This window comes from Chiroxiphia lanceolata, chromosome 4, assembly GCF_009829145.1.
Source record: "Chiroxiphia lanceolata isolate bChiLan1 chromosome 4, bChiLan1.pri, whole genome shotgun sequence".
Classification (NCBI taxonomy): Eukaryota; Metazoa; Chordata; class Aves; order Passeriformes; family Pipridae; genus Chiroxiphia; species Chiroxiphia lanceolata.
Window position 1 is genome coordinate 1,432,435 of NC_045640.1, and position 13,374 is coordinate 1,445,808.

At 45.2% G+C, this 13,374-nt stretch overlaps 1 protein-coding gene across 6 annotated transcripts in view; it reads right to left on the reverse strand.

Moving 5' to 3' along the window:
- The window catches only part of EXOC6B (exocyst complex component 6B), a 344,538-nt gene that overhangs the window by 137,091 nt on the left and 194,073 nt on the right, over positions 1 to 13,374 (reverse strand). For all 6 annotated transcript variants that reach the window (XM_032685217.1, XM_032685216.1, XM_032685215.1 and 3 more), the window contains 3 exons: positions 7,052 to 7,135; positions 6,909 to 6,955; positions 2,828 to 2,948 (listed from right to left, as the gene is read on the reverse strand). In XM_032685217.1, coding sequence (XP_032541108.1) covers positions 2,828 to 2,948; positions 6,909 to 6,955; positions 7,052 to 7,135 — 252 coding nt within the window. The remainder of the gene's footprint in view (positions 1 to 2,827; positions 2,949 to 6,908; positions 6,956 to 7,051; positions 7,136 to 13,374) is intronic.

The following is a 13,374-nucleotide window of genomic DNA, read 5'->3' on the forward strand; positions in this document are numbered from 1 at the left end:
CCACCCTGTCCCTGAGAGTGTTGTCCAAACCCTCCCTGAACAATGTCCTCAAGCACATCATAAGATTTGCCTTTTACTGTCAGAACTTTCCATCCCCCTGATGAATGCTGAGCCAGCACAACATCATGTCAGGTGATAGAAAACTGGCAAAAAAAGTACATTTTTTGCAACTGGCTCTGCTTTATAAGCTCATTCAGGCTGTGAACTTTGAGGGAACAAGATGGTCCTGAAGGTCCCTTCCACCCCAAAGCGTTCCAGGATTCTGGGATCCCGTATCAAACTGGGTCACCCTCCAATGAGTCACAGAATGTGCTGAGCTGGAAGGGACCCACAAGGATCAGCCAGTCCAACCCTCAGCCCTGCACAGGACCCGCCCCAAGGGTCACACCCTGTGCCCCAGAGGATCAGCCAAACGTGTCCTGCACAGCTCAAAGAGCACATGTAAGAGGAGGACAATCCCAATCCTGCCTTGTCCTGGTCAGGAATGTCTCCACCACCCTGGCTAAGCCGATTTTCCAACCTGCTTTGTTGGTCAGTACCTCAGTCCCCTTCTACAAATAAAAGGACCATGAGGACATGAGTGGAGGCATCTCCTTCCTCCCAGCTCAGCCCAGTCAGGATTTCACAGATCCCAGAACATCATGAGCTGGAAGGGACCCCCAAGGACCATCCAGCCCAACCCTCAGCCCTGCACAGGCCCAGCCCCAAGAGTCCCCCCCTGTGCCCCAGAGGATCAGCCAAACCCTCCTGGAGCTCTGGCAGCCTTGGGGCTGTGCCCACTGCCCTGGGGAGCCTGGGCAGTGCCCAACCAGCCTCTGGGGGAAGAACCGTGTGCTGAGATCCAACCTGAGCCTGCCCTGGCACAGCTCCAGCCATTCCCTGGGGTCCTGTCGCTGGCCCCTCCCCAGGAATGTGCCAAAGAGATGCTTTTTCCCCCGTTTTTGGGGGACAAATCAACTCCCTCTGTTGGTGCTTCTCAAAAACCATCGGTGAAATAATGAGGAAAACATAAAGCCACTGTTTGCTGCTCCAAAGTACTGACTTTTGTAGGAAAACAAAGCAAATCAGGAGGGAAAACAGCCAGGGAATGGGAATGAACCGCGTGCCTTCATGTTGTTCTTCAAACAGTCATTGGAAACAGAGGCAAAATAAGGAATAATTTTAAAAAGCCAATATTAAAGCACATCAGGTCACAGCCAAGGAAGGACATTGAGGTGCTGGAGCAGGTCCAGAGGAGAGCAACGAGGCTGGGGAAGGGACTGGAGTACAATTCCCATGAGGAGAGGCTGAGGAAGCTGGGGCTGTTCAGCCTGGAGAAGAGGAGGCTCAGGGGAGACCTCCTCACTCTCTGCAACTCCCTGACAGGAGGGGGGAGCCAGGGGGGCTTGGTCTCTTTTCCCAGGCAACCATCAGCAAGACAAGAGGGCTCGGGCTTCAGCTGTACCAGGGGAGGTTTAGGTTGGAGATTAGGAAGAATTTCTTTGCAGAGAGGGTGCTCAGCCATTGGAATGGGCTGCCCAGGGAAGGGGTGGATTCTCCATCCCTGGAGGTGTTTAAGGTGAGACTGGATGTGGCATCAGTGCCATGGGCTGGGAACCACGGTGGGGTTGGATCAAGGGTTGGACTTGATGATCTCGGAGGTCCCTTCCAACCCAGCTGATTCTGGGATTCTGTGATTCTGTGATTCTATGATTCTACAATTCTATAATTCTCTGATTCTGTGATCCTATGATTCTACAGTTCTATGAATCTACGGTTCTACGACTCTGTGAGTCTGTGATTCTATGATTCTCTGATTCTACGATTCTCTGATTCTCTGATTCTATGGTTCTATGATTCTGTGATTCTATGATTCTGTGATTCTATGATTCTGTGATTCTATGATTCTCTGATTCTCTGGTTCTATGATTCTATGACTCTATGATTCTGTGATTCTGTCAGTCTGTGATTCTATGATTCTATGCTTCTGTGATTCTATAATTCTATGACTCTATGATTCTGTGATTCTATAATTCTATGACTCTATGATTCTGTGATTCTGTGATTCTATGAGTCTATGAGTCTATGATTCTATGATTCTATGACTCTGATTCTGTGATTCTGTCAGTCTGTGATTCTATGAATCTATGATTCTATGAATCTGTGATTCTATGATTCTGTGATTCTATAATTCTATGACTCTATGATTCTGTGATTCTGTGAGTCTGTGATTCTATGAGTCTATGAGTCTATGATTCTCTGAGTCTATGATTCTCTGAGTCTATGATTCTATGACTCTATGATTCTGTGATTCTATGAATCTATGATTCTATGAATCTGTGATTCTATGGTTCTGTGATTCTATGGTTCTGTGATTCTATGGTTCTGTAATTCTATGTTTCTCTGATTCTCTGATTCTATGACTCTATGATTCTATGATTCTGTGATTCAATGATTCTATGATTCTGTGATTCTATGACTCTATGATTCTCTGATTCTCTGATTCTGTGACTCTGTGATTCTATGATTCCATGATTCCATGATTCCATGATTCTGTGATTCTATGACTCTATGATTCTATGATTCTGTGACTCTATGATTCTATGATTGTTTCTATGATTCTCTGATTCTGTGATTCTCTGATTCTATGATTTTGTGACTCTATGATTCTGTGATTCTGTGATTTTATGACATGATTCTATGATTCTATGTTTCCATGATTCTATGATTCTGTGTTTCCATGATTCTATGATTCTGTGTTTCCATGATTCTCTGATTCTGTGATTCTCTGATTCTCTGATTGATTCTCTGATTCTAAGGGCTGAGGGATCCGAAGGCTCCCACTCACCGAGTGTGTCCGGAGGGCGGCGATGGTTTTGGACAAGGCCATTTCCCACAGCTCATCCAGGTAGGCCCGGTTGACCAAGCCCTGAGTGGTGTGCAGGATGTGATCCTCCACCACGAAGAACCTGAGGAGAGGGGACAACATCCCTGTCACCACATTCCGGCTCTGGAGAGACCCGGAGAGATCCCTGAGGGAACGGAGACGCGGCATCGGCGCATCCGGGAAGAGAGGGTTGGAGGCACGTTTGAAATATTTCAATGCAGGGAAAAATGACTGAAATGCAGGGAAAAATGATCTAATTGCAGGGAAAAATTATTGAAATGCAGGGAAAAATTATTTAAATGCAGGGAAAAATTACCTACTTGGAGGGAAAAGGTATTTAAATACAGGGAAAAACTATTTAAATGCAGGGAAAAATTAACTAATTGCAGGGGAAAATGATTTAAATACAGGGGGGAATTATTTAAATGCAGGGAAAAATTATCTACTTGGAGGGAAAAGGTATTTAAATACAGGGAAAAATTATTGAAATGCACGGAAAAATTATTTAAATGCAGGGAAAAATGATTTAAATACAGGGGGAAATTATTTAAATGCAGGGAAAAATTATCTACCTGGAGGGAAAAGGTATTTAAATACAGGGAAAAATTATTTAAATGCAGGGAAAAATTACCTAATTGCAGGGAAAAACGATTTAAATGCAGGGGAAAATGATTTAAATGCAGGGAAAAATTATCTACTTGGAGGGAAAAGGTATTTAAATACAGAGAAAAATTATTTAAATGCAGGGAAAAATTAACTAATTGCAGGGAAAAATGATTTAAATGCAGGGAAAAATTAAATAATTGCAGGGAAAAATGATTTAAATGCAGGGGAAAATTATTTAAATGCAGGGAAAAATTATTGAAATGCAGGGAAAAATTATTTAAATGCAGGGAAAAATTATCTACTTGGAGGGAAAAGGTATTTAAATACAGAGAAAAATTATTTAAATGCAGGGAAAAATTAACTAATTGCAGGGAAAAATGATTTAAATGCAGGGGAAATTTATTTAAATGCAGGGGAAATTTATTTAAATGCAGGGAAAAATTATTTAAATACAGGGAATAATTATTTAAATGCAGGGGGGAATGATTTAAATGCCAGGAAAAATGGTCTGATTGCAGGGAAGAGGGTTTTATCTGCAGGGAAAAATGTTCTAATTGCAGGAAAAATGCTTTAACTGCAAGGAAAAATCATTTAAATGTAGGGGGGATATGATTTAAATGCAGGGAAAAATGATTTAAATACAGGGGAAAATGATTTAAATGCAGGGAAAAACGGTCTGATTGCAGGGAAAAGGGTTTTTACCTGCAGGGAAAAATGTTCCAACTGCAGGGAAAAATGATTTAAATGCAGGGGGAAATGATTTAAATACAGGTAAAAATTATTTAAACCCAGGGAAAAATTATTTAAATGCAGGGAAAAAGGATTTAAATGCAGGGGAAAATGATTTAAATGCAGGGAAAAATGGCCTAATTGCAGGGAAAAGGGTTTTATCTGCAGGGAAAAAATGATCTAATTGAAGGAAAAACATTTTATCTGCAGGGAAAAATGTTATAACTGCAGGGAAATATTATTTAAATGTAGGGGAAAAATGATTTAAATACAGGGGAAAATTATAAAAATGCCAGGAAAAATGATTTAAATGCAGGGAAAAAGGATTTAAATGCAGGGAAAATTGCTCTAATTGCAGGGAAAAGGGTTTTATCTGCAGGGCAAAATGTTGCAACTGCAGGGAAAAGCCATTTAAATGCAGGGAAAAAATATTTAAACGCACGGGAAAATTATTTAAACGCAGGGGAAAATCATTTAAATGCCAGGAATAATGGTCTAATTGCAGGGGAAAGGGTTTTATCTGCAGGGAAAAATGGTCTAATTGCAGGGAAAAATCATTTTATCTGCAGGGAAAAATGCTCCAACTGTAGGGAAAATGCTTTAACTGAAGGGAAAAAATATTTAAATGCACGGGGAAAATCATTTAAATGCAAGGAAAAATTATTTAAATGCAGGGAAAACTGATTTAAATGCAGGGAAAACTGATTTAAATGCAGGGGAAAATGATCTAATTGCAGGGATAAATTATTTAAATACAGGGGAAAATTATTTAAATGCCAGGAAAAATGGTCTAATTGTAAGGAAAAGGGTTTTATATGCAGGGAAAAATGCTCTAATTGCAGGGAAAAATGTTTTATCTGCAGGGAAAAAGTGTTTTATCTGCAGGGGAAAATGCTCCAACTGCAGGGAAAATGCTTTAACTGCAGGGAAAAATCCTTTAAATACAGGGGAAAATTATTTAAATGTCAGGAAAAATGGTCTAATGGCAGGGAAAAGACTTTTATCTGCAGGGAAAAATGCTCCAACTGCAGGGAAAACGCTTTAACTGCAGGGAAAAATTGATGTAAATGCAGGGGAAAATTATTTAAATGCAGGGGAAAATTATTTATCTGTAGGGAAAAATTATTTAAATACAGGGGAATTTATTCAAATGCAGGGGAAAATGATTTAAATACAGGGGAAAATTATTTAAATGCCAGGAAAAATGGTCTAATTGCAGGGAAAAAAGTTTTACCTGCAGGAAAAAATGTTTTATTTACAGGGAAAAATGTTCTATTTATGGGGAAAAATGTTCCAACTGCAGGGAAAATGTTTTAATTACAGGGGAAAGGGCTTTATTTCCAGGAAAAAGGGCTTTATTCCCAGGAAAAAGGGCTTTATTCCCAGGAAAAAGGGCTTTATCTGCAGGAAGAAATGTTTTCACTGCAGGGAATAAGGTTTTAAGGACAGGGAAAAATGCTCAAATTGCAGGGAAAAATGGTTTAGGGAAAGGGAAAAATGTTTTGACTGGTAATGTTTAATGTATTTAATGTTTTAAGCACAAGGAAAAGTGTTCTAAATGAAGGGAAAAATCATTTATCTGCAGGGAAAATGCTCCAGTTGCAGGGAAAAATGTCTTAGGGACAGGGAAAAATGCTTTAATTGCAGGGAAAATGCTTTAAATACAGGGAGAAATGTTTTAAGGACAAGGAAAAGTGTTCTAAATGAAGGGAAAAATGATTTGTCTGCAGGGAAAATGCTCCAGTTGCAGGGAAAAATGCTGGAAATATAGGGAAAGTGGTTTATCTCCAAGGAAAAATGCTCTAACTGTAGGGAAAATCCTTGAACTGCAGGGAAAATGTTTTAATTACAGGGAAAAGGGACTTTATTTACAGGGAAAAAGGCTTTTTCTACAGGGAAAATGCTTTAACTCCAGGGAAAAATGTTTTAGATGGAGGGAAAAATCCTCTCTCCCATCCAAATATCCCAAACCCTCACAACCATTTAAAGGCAGGGAGTTCATTCCAACCCCAACTTCTGGAATGTGCTGCTCCAAAAACTTGTATTTTTAGGGAGAGAGAGTGACAGGGGATGTTTTAAACCCCCAAAACCACCAAAAATCTCAGGGGTGTTTTCCCAGGGAAATCCAGCCCAGCACTGGATTTGTGATGGTGATAATCAGATATTGAAATTATAAGCATGTGGTGAGGAAAATATCCAATTATCCCCTGGGTTTGAGAGATTATAAAAAGTCTTTGGAAGTCTCTTCTCTCGGAGCTGGGATGGGTTTGGAAGACTCGTGTGAAATTTGGGAGTGATAATAAAGAGCAGGGGGTTGAGAATCACCTCCTTTCCGAGGAAAATCCTCACAGAATAACTATGAAATATGCCAGGATAATTAAGGCAGAGGGCCTGGATAATTAAGGTAGAGGGCCTGTGCCCCTCATTAGCGGGGCAAGAAGGTGCAGAGAGCCCACAGAGGGAATTATCCTCGAATTCCCAAGTATTCCCAGAAATCCACTGGCTGCTCCAAGAGCTGGCAGGTCCCTCCACGCTCCCATTGGTGCTATAAAATCCACTCTGCAACACTTGAAAAGCACAAACCACCTCTCATTTCCCTCTTTTGGGCCTAAAGGACCATCAAAAATTCCAACATTCCTCATCCTCTCCCATTTTTTTGGGGGGGCTCCTCAACAGGGTATAAAAAGGGTATAAAGAGAACACTTACCCTACAATTTGATTAAAATACTTCCTGTAGCCGTCCAAGGTTTCGTGCTGCAATGAAGAGAGAGGGGACAATGATTAAAACTGAGGTGGCCCAAGAGCCACTGGGAATTTTGGGGATGCCCCAGGGAGCAGGGATGGAGGTACCATGTTGGAAGGAGGCTGCAGGACCAGCCGGGCTTGTTTTCTCCTCTGCTTCCTGTAGTAGCTCTCGAAGGTTTCTCGGGCGCCCTGGAAAAGAGGAAAGGTTCAGTCAGGGGATTCAAATTATCCCAATTCAGGGTTGAGTTGGAATATAAAATCACTCCATTGGTCAGGTTGGAAAAGCCCTTTGAGATCAGAGTCCAACTGTTCCCCCAAGGCCACCACTGACCCATTGATTAGGTTGGAAAAGCCCTCCAAGATCACCGAGTCCAGCTGTTCCCCCAAAGCCACCACTGACCCCAAAGCCACCACTGACCCATGTCCCCAGGGCCACATCCACAGGGGTTTTAAATCCCTCCAGATCTTCTGAGGAGGTGGAGGGTGAGAAGCAACTGAGTGGGGTCAAACCAATACATCCAACATTCCTTTGGATTTGCAATCACAGAATCCTTTAGGTTGGAAAAGCCCTCTGAGATCAGCCAGTCCAAGCACTGCCAAGGCCACCACTGACCCCTGTCCCCAAGAGCCACATCCACAGGGATTTTAAATCTCTCCAGGGATGGGGACTCCAACACTGCCCTGGGCAGCTGTGCCAGGGATGGACAACCCTTTCCAGGAGGAATTTTCCCCCAATATCCAACCTAAACTTCTCCCGGTGCAACCTGAGGCTGTTTCCTCTTGTCCTGCTGCTTGTTTTTTTGGGAAAAGAACCTGACCCCCCCCGGCTCCCCCCTCCTGTCAGGGAGTTGCAGAGCCAGAAGGTCCCCCCTGAGCCTCCTTTTCTCCAGGCTGAGCCCCCCCAGCTCCCTCAGCTGCTCCTGCTGCTCCAGCCCCTTCCCAGCTCCGTTCCCTTCCCTGCACACGCTCCAGCCCCTCCATGTCTCTCCTGTCTGAGGGTTCCAGAGCTGCCCCCAGGGCTGGAGGTGCCCCAGCAGTGCCAGCACAGGGGGACAATCACTGCCCTGGGCCTGTGCCCACACCATGGCTGGTACAATATAAACTGCATATATTATATATATTGAATATATTATACTGCATTTAATATCATTGAATATCACATTGCTCCAGCATTTTCCTGCAAAATTCAATTCAAACAGCAGAGGACAAAGAGTTTTCCTCCAAACATCAAGTCCCAACCCAACAGTTCAGTCCTGACAGTATCTGGTGAGCTCTCCTGTATCCAATTCCCAGTGTCACCCTGGAGGTGTGGGATTAGAGGGATACAACCAGCTGCTTTCTGGACCATGACATGGACAAACATCAGATCGATTGAACCAAAGGGGAGGGGATGAAACAACCAATTCCAGGGTCAGCAAAAAAAGAGGGGACAAAGAACACCAAGAGATTCATGGGAAAAGAGGGAGGCAAAGCCACAAGCATCAGGGAATTCCAGGCCAGGTTGGACGGGGCTTGGAGCAACCTGGGATGGTGGAAGGTGTCCCTGCCCATGGCAGGGGGTGGCACTGGATGGGCTTTAAGGTCCCTTCCAACCCAAACCAGTGTGTGATGTTCCCTTACATGAGGTGACCGGTTTTGAACACTTGGCGAGTCCTTGGTACGTGGAGACGGGATATTGGGAAGGAATTCCTGGCTGGGAGGGTGGGGAGGCCCTGGAATGACTTTCCCAGAGAAGCTGTGGCTGCCCCTGGATCCCTGGAAGTGTCCAAGCCCAGGTTGGAGCAAGTTGGTCTAGTGGAAGGTGTCCCTGCCCATGGCAGAGGGTGGCACTGGGATGAGCTTTAAGGTCCCTTCCAACCCAGGGAATTCCAGGAGAACGTGGCTTGGGTGGGGTTACAGCAGTTTACGACACCCATCGGTACGTTCAGGAAAAATAAAATTCCCATCTCGTTTTCTCCCAGCTCGACTGCGGAGGAGAGCTGGTTATCCCAAAAAGCCGAACACCCCACGGGTGCCACTCACCCCCCACCCTGGGCCCTGAGCAGCCCTGCTGGGGTGGTTTGTTTTACCATCCTGGCTCCACGGGAGGATCCCAACCCCCAGGCCCCAGAGCCGGGAGGCTCCTCCAACGCCGCGGGAGCCACCGGAGCCGTTCCAGGTGGAAAACCTGGACGTTTCATCCCCGCCTGGTTCCTCCCTCCCTCCCTCCCCCCCCTCCACGCCCGCGCTGTTTTCCCTCTGAAATTGGATTCTAAACACTTCAGAGAAGGGACAACGGCTCCCTTTGAACTCTTGGGAGCCAAAGGAGACAGGGAAGAAAAAAAAAAGAGAGAGAGAGAGAAATCTCATTTAGAATTCACAAAACAAACAACAAGCAACAACAAATATCACCTGAGCGAGGCACCAGCTGTCAACCTGCTCTACACCAGGAAATAAATTAATGAAAAGGCAACCTGATGGTAATTTAATGATTCTCCAGCTGTCCTGGCATTACACAACCAGGCTGCCTCAGGATGCCCTCAGCTCCCGGGCTCTTATGAAATGTCTGCAAAGAAGCCTTGAGGAGCCATAGCCTGAGTTGCTCCTTGTCTTCCCCGAGCTGGAGCTCCAGGTATTAAAGGAATTCAGGTTTGCTGAGGTGCCCAGAGCTCTCCCAACCCGGTTCTGCCCTTCCCAAGGGTGCTAAAATCCAGCCAAAAAGTCTTTTTTCCACCCCTGCACTGCAAAGATAAAGGGGGTTTTTTTGTCTCTGGATTATAATTTTTATTCCAGGTGGGAGTCAGGGAGGCACAGGATGAGCAGCTCCTGATCCATGCTGGGCACATCCATCCATCCATCAGTGGTGCCAATGCCCTGGCAAGGGACAAACCTGGACTGGGTGCAAATCCCAGCCTTTCTTCTGGGACCAGGTTAAGAATCTAATTGAACCTGCAACTAATTGGACATTTTAAGGAGGATTTTAGAAATATCTGGGAACCAGCATTTCCCTGTCCTGTGTCTTCTCCTTGCTCTTCAAAGCTGTTTCCCTCAGGAAAGGGAAGGATCACAAGCCAGAAATCAGGGACAGCACAAGGAGGATTATTACAATTTTTATCAAGCCCAGTGATAAAATTTAAGTGACAAATGAAGTGATTAAACCAAGCAATAAATTCAGAGGACCTACAAGCAGGGACCTCCCTTGGAGCTCCTTTCCCAGGCCTGGGAGCTGGGAATTCTCAGGATGCTGGTGTTGACCATCTCCTTGTCCCAAGACACAAGAGGGTTGTCCCACTCCCACCCCACCCCTGATGGGACCAAACCAAGGAGAGTTATGAAATTCAGCTGTGCCTCACCTCCCAAAACCTACACAAAAAAACCCTGATCATCTCCCCCCTCATCAACTCACCCCTGGCAGCAGCACCAAGAGCTCAGAGGGAAGCTACTCAATTACCTGGAGCTAATTAACTAATTAATTGTTTTGTGGCACAAATTTAAAGCTGAAGGTGAGGGTTTATTCCCCATTCCTTTAATAAATTAACTTTGGAACCATCCAAGAGCACACCAGGTTGAGCCACCTGGGTGACAGTGGTTGGGGGCTCCCACTGGACACCACGTTGGGTTTTATCATCCCAGGGAATTTGAGGAGCAATTATTCCCTGCTGCTGAACAAGCACAAGTTGCCACTTCCCCAATATTTTGTGGTGACCTCGAGGACCTACTGGAAACTTGGAGAACAGCTCAGACACCAATCAGACCTTAAAAGACCAGATTTGGGAGATTTCTGCTAAGACTGCACCAAAGGGCAGAGAGTTCAGCCGGAATTCTGCCCGTTCACCTCCCCCTCACCAGGGATTCCTTCAGGGAAGAAAGGACAAGAAGTCATCCCCACCTCCTTAAAAACTTCTCCATTTCATGGAATCATGGAATGGTTTGGGTTGGAAGGGGCTTTAAAAACCATCCAGTGCCACCCCCTGCCAGGGGCAGGGACACCGTCCAATAGCCCAGGTTGTTCCAAGCTCTGTCCAGCCTGGCCTTGGACACTTCCAGGGATCCAGGGGCAGCCACAGCTTCTCTGGGCAAGTTGTGGATGCCCCATCCCTGGAGGTATCCCAGAGGTTGGTGCTGTGTTAGCTCAGGAGGGATTAGAAAAGGTTTCCACTTGGAAACAAGCAAACCTCAAAATTGCTCCACTTTGAAATTCTTTTATCACAAAATCATGGAATGGTTTGGGTGGGAAGGGACTTAAAATTATCTTGTCCCACCCCTTGCCATGGGCAGGGACACCTTCCACTAGCCCAGGTTGCTCCATGCTCTATCCAACCTGGCCTAGGACACTTCCAGGGATCCAGGGGCAGCCACAGCTTCTCTGGGCAACCTGTGTCAGAGCCTCCCCACCCTCACACCCAAGAATGCCTTCCCAATATCCCATCTATCCCTGCCCTCTGGCAATGGGAAGCCATTCCCTGTGTCCTGTCCCTCCCTCCCTTGTCCCCAGTCCCTCTCCAGCTCTCCTGGAGCCCCTTCAGGCCCTGCCAGGGGCTCTCAGCTCTCCCTGGAGCCTCCTCTTCTCCAGGGGAACCCCCCCAGCTCTCCCAGCCTGGCTCTAAAACCCCAAATCCCCAACCCCACCATTCCCCTCCTTCCCCACTGGGACAAACCTCAGTTCAGGTTTCTATCCTTATTTTCCAATGGCTTTGAGGCAGATGAAGCATCTGCACCAACTTCATCATATTCCCTGAAAATGAAACTCATGTTGGATTGGAGTTTCAGAGGAAAAAGTGTTTTCCACAGCCAGGAGGAGCAGGAGCGAGGAGAAGGAACAGCAAAGACCTTTGACACCACACCCCCCAAAAAATCATAAAATCCTGTTCACATTTTGGTTTCCCTAAAATTTATGGCCCAGAGTCCTGCCAATGTGACCAAAACCATCTTCCTCCCAGTGCCCTGTTCCAAGTGTTTTCCTTCTGGAGCCTTTTCTGACTGGCCCAGGAATCAGGGACCCTCTCAGGAGAGGCTCTTTCAACACAAAACTCCTCCTCAGGACATCTCTCTCGACCATATTCTCATATTTCTCGCTCACACTTTCATCCTTTTCTCTTAAATCCATTCCTCCATCGTCTCCTCGGATACTTTCATTGCTCAGGACATTATATTATCCAAAAAATGGAAAATATTTCTTCCTCTTCGTGGCAGTTTGAGCTCAGACCACCCAGTTTCCCCCGTTTGATCTGTTTAAGACCATTCAGCTTCCCAGGTCTTCAGACAATCCATTAGTCCTCTGTCTCCTATGTTTTACTACTGTTCTCCTCTGGATAAAACCCCAAAAACCCAACAAACACGGAAACCACACCAAAAAAAAGTCTTCAGAACAGGTCATGAGACCCCCATGTTTTAGAAATTGCTCCTCTGAATTTATATTTATTTTTGTATTTTATATTTTAATCCTGTTCTTCTCTCTCAGCCCAAGGGACAGGACGAGAGGAAATGGCCTCAAGTTGGGCCAAGGGAGATTTTTGTTTGGATATTTGGGGAAAATTCTCCGTGGAAAGGGTTTTCCAGCCCTGACAGTGGTGGAGTCCCCATTCCTGGAGGGATTTAAAGTGGATGTGGCACTTGGGGACATGATTTAGTGGTGGCCTTGGCAGTGCTGGGCTTGATCTTAAAGGGCTTTTCCAACCAAAATGATCCCATAAAACCAAGGTTGGGGAGAGGAGAAGGAGCTCTTTTTCCCATTCCTCTCCTCAGTTTTAACAGGATTCACCCAATTCTCAATTCTTTAGGATTTCACCCCGTTCTCAATCCCTTTGAGGGAGCTGAAGAATCGAAAGCTACACTTCCAAACTGCCCCTTTATTGCAATATCCCCAGTCCAGGAAAAACCCTCCAGAGTTTTCAAATGACGGGGCAGAACTTTCCTCCCCCAATTAACTGGGAGTTCACAGAGCTGGCAACGAGAGGAGGGTAATTAAGAGTGTGGATGAACACCAGGGAAGGGAAAACAGGAGAGAATCCCAAGAAAGCAAAACCAGCAGCTGAAAAAAAACAACAACAACAAAAAAACAAAAACAAAAACAAAAAAACAACCTTAAAATGTTTAAGAATTCAAGAGGTGAAAACGAATCGAGCTGGGATTACACAGGGAGAAAAAAAAACAGGCTCTGAGTTTTCTCGTGTTCTTGTCCCCAGAAATGATGAAAGTGCCCCGTGAAATGGGACTTTTGGGATCCAGAGCGTGTAAATAACAATATTTTGGATGACTGAATTCCTGCAGAAACGCTTCACATCGTGATTTGCTCCCTGGGTGACACACAGCGTCCATAATCCACGATTCCCACGGGATGTTCCTGGCTGAGCCACCCTTTGGACTTGCAACATCATCAGTTCATCCCCTAAAAAATTAGTGAGTCCTCTGAGTTCTGACATTGAAATATCCTTACCATGACAGGAAGG